The sequence below is a fragment of the Pygocentrus nattereri genome, chromosome 12, assembly GCF_015220715.1.
Source record: "Pygocentrus nattereri isolate fPygNat1 chromosome 12, fPygNat1.pri, whole genome shotgun sequence".
Classification (NCBI taxonomy): domain Eukaryota; kingdom Metazoa; phylum Chordata; class Actinopteri; order Characiformes; family Serrasalmidae; genus Pygocentrus; species Pygocentrus nattereri.
The window spans coordinates 20,060,646-20,063,853 of NC_051222.1; the positions used below are offsets into that span (position 1 = coordinate 20,060,646).

The following is a 3,208-nucleotide window of genomic DNA, read 5'->3' on the forward strand; positions in this document are numbered from 1 at the left end:
TCATGTGTATATTATCATCATGAGTATATTAAATATTATTAAGAAAAACTTTGGATGTTAAATCAATGAATCAACAAACTATGAACCAACATTCAGGAAACACTTGTCTAGGATCTCTGTCTTTTCCTCTGAGCTGCTGCGCTTTCATTCTCCTTCCCTCCCTCCTTATGAATTCCAGACCCTCACTGGAGAGTGAGCTGGGAAATTCCGTTAAATAGTACCTTGTCTGATTGCCAGTAACTGACGTGGGAGTTGCAGAAATCCCACACAATATAAGCAGTAGAGCCATCCTCCGCTCTTCACTTCTCACTTTCAATAGATTCTGTAAACTTGAGGAGAAAACTCTTCATTTTGTTGTTTTCTTGCCTTTAGTTCTGCTTGAATTGCTTCTTCATGGCTTTTCCACCCAAAGCCCTTTGTCTGGTCCTGGTTGCAGTCGTTTGCATCCAGCTCAGTAATGGTAAGTGATGCACTTTCATTTTGTGTTTACTTGAGTAATTATTGTTATGCTTGGTTGGTTTTAGTTAGATCTGTGCAGAAACCCACCAGTGCTGCAGTAATTCACAACGGATGAACATTAAGAACACATTATAAAACGAGTACCGTCTGAAAATAAGTCACTTATACTGACTGTTTTAATAGAGATGTGACAAAAATTGTTAATTTTATTTGAACGATGCTCTTGAAATTTGCATTTAACCCTTTTAACTGCAATCTTATTGTCTTAGCACTCACAAAAACTATAACTTAGTAATCACAATACATTGTTTAGTAACTACTGTGCAGTTAACATGTAAGGTGTGCAGGTTTGAGAGTGAGGAATTGAAATGGTGGTTTAAAACTTTAACATGTGTTCATCTCTATTTCTCTCCATCCATGATTCACAGCTACGGTGATACCAGTTAGGTGTGAATGCCTGAGAACCTCCACCAGACCGTATTCTTGGAGGATAATTAAAGAGTTCTCCATCACTCCACCACACAGTCACTGCAAAGACACTGAGATCATGTGAGTCCTTCAGCTTGTTAATTGCTTGCAATTCTAACTTTACCTCGTCATCAGTACTGGACATTATGAGATATTCATGCATTCATTTGTGTTAATAAGTCACTGTGGCATGCGCATATGCCTGTCTTACATACCTATTCCGAGCTGAATTACTATCATCGAGGAGTAATTGAGGCTGCTTGTTCATATGATGTTTTCCTTGGTTTTCAGACTCACTCTGCACAGTGTCAATCCAAACACGGGAAAGAACGATCAGCGCTGTCTAAGCCCAGACTTGCACCAGGCTAAGAAACTTGAGACGTGCTGGAACAGGTACAACTCAGTGATAAACTCATAGCTCAGTCCAAGCTTCAGTCAGTAGTTACTGGCAGGCTGATTTTAATACAACCACTATAGCTTTAATACAACCAGTATAGCTGGGACAGCCTGAATGCTATTTGGACAATGGGCAGATCTTTGGCCAGGCCTATGATAACACCAGAAAACTGATAACACATTCTGACTTTCCGATTATGAAGGGGAAGTGATTTTTTTCTATATTTTTTAAATATTAAATATTGAACAAACTCGTTCAGAGTGGTTTGATGTGAAATGCGCCGTTCTAGACAAACTGACAATCAAGAAATGTTTACAGTGGTGGTGATGGGAACCAAGCGTCTGCAGAGTTTAATGCTGAATTATTCGGCAGTATAGTACCAAATTAGATCTAAAAAATGGTTGCTTTTTTTTTGTTTGTTTTAACCATAGACATTGCAGCCTCTGGGAGGCTCCCAATCTCAATCTTGTGAATGTTTTTTTCATATTTCTGCCTATAGCACATTTGATTCCACTCATCAGCTCATTTTCAAAGCATTCATAAAGTGTGTCAGACTGGTTAGACCAATAAAATGTGCAACTGTTATGGAAGTACAACATGAGACATTTTAAGCTGTCATGATGCATTGCTGACATTACTTTGTAACATATATGATGATCCAAATCTCGAGTTTTGATTGGTTTGGCCAACATTCATATATTTACTACAGATAACACAGATGTATTAAAGTCACATTCTTTTTATCCTAACAGGAAAAATAAAGATGACAAGAAAGTGCTCCAGATTTCTGAATGCCTACCGAGAAAGTGAAAGCACACACTCAGAAGATCAAGACACATGGAAAGGAGAGTGAGCACAGTGGTAAAACTCCAGACAGTGTGGAGTGCGGGAATTCCTGTAGCCATGTGACCAATGAGAATCCAATGGGATTGAGGGACTGATGTTATTTGAGACTCTGACTCCTCCTGGAGTTGGGAAATCACAACTGATCAGATGAACCTTGTAACCATGTAAGATCCAGAAACTGTCACAAGCAGATGTTTTCCAGCAAGATGTAATGCTCCTTGGAGAACTGTAAGAATGAAAGTTGCAGTGTTACCAATGTCATGCACAAAACACTATTTGCAATTTTTCTATTTTAACAGCCAGTATTTAAAACACTTTATTTTAAATCTTATTTATTTGTTGAAGGATTTAACGTTTTGTAATGAATAAATTTTTCCATTATGTCCAAACGTTTTCTATTTAGTTTTAGTTTTATGTGTCTTCCTCGCTTGAGCAATGATCAAATGCACAACCAAGCACAAGAAATGTTTCATTATTAGCCATTTCTCTGTAGTTAAATATGTATCCTGTAATTGTAGAGTGAGTGGGTGTGTTTGTTGCCCTGAGGCACCAGAGGCAAAACTGGACTAAAATAAATAATTGCATTATCAATTACATTTTAATCAAATAAGTACATTTAAAACATCTGAATAATAGTATTTAGATATTACAAGGAGAAGAAAGAAAGAAACTGAGCGAGGGAAAGTGAACAAATCATACCAAATATGCTGTGGCCTCTTATGCTCCTTGGAACCACTGGTACTTCCAGAATGCACTTTGTCATATTCTTCATAACTTTAATATTTCATAAGTCACATTAAAAGTTGGTGTTGCTGTAACTGTCTTCTTTCCAGTCAAAAAGATGGGTAATTTAATTTTAAACCCTTATAATAAAAGACACTGAATTTATCATTTTTTTCTACCCATTTTTCCACAAATCTGGGCTATAAACTATAAACAGATGATGTCTTTTCAGTGATAAAACTCTGTAAAAATTATTTTTATAAAATAATACAAAGAGTGTCAAAGATTTTTGGCTTTCAGCAGTTAATTGTAAGC

At 36.7% G+C, this 3,208-nt stretch overlaps 1 protein-coding gene across 1 annotated transcript; it reads left to right on the forward strand.

Moving 5' to 3' along the window:
- The first annotated feature begins 280 nt into the window (after positions 1-280).
- cxcl18b (chemokine (C-X-C motif) ligand 18b) lies at positions 281-2,988 on the forward strand. The gene is made up of 4 exons (XM_037543221.1): positions 281-460; positions 888-1,008; positions 1,219-1,320; positions 2,077-2,988. The coding sequence occupies exons 1-4, from the start codon at positions 394-396 to the stop codon at positions 2,132-2,134; spliced, it is 348 nt and encodes a 115-aa protein (XP_037399118.1). The 5' UTR covers positions 281-393; the 3' UTR covers positions 2,135-2,988.
- The last annotated feature ends 220 nt before the right edge of the window (positions 2,989-3,208 follow it).

What these genes read in the sequence shown, in the direction of transcription:
- cxcl18b (XM_037543221.1), top strand. Translation starts at nt 394, where the DNA reads ATGGCTTTTCCACCCAAAGCCCTTTGTCTGGTCCTGGTTGCAGTCGTT. An exon ending in TGCAAAGACACTGAGATCAT is followed by an intron (nt 1,009 to 1,218) that starts GTGAGTCCTTCA and finishes CTTGGTTTTCAG; the next exon opens with ACTCACTCTGCACAGTGTCA. An exon ending in CTTGAGACGTGCTGGAACAG is followed by an intron (nt 1,321 to 2,076) that starts GTACAACTCAGT and finishes TTATCCTAACAG; the next exon opens with GAAAAATAAAGATGACAAGA.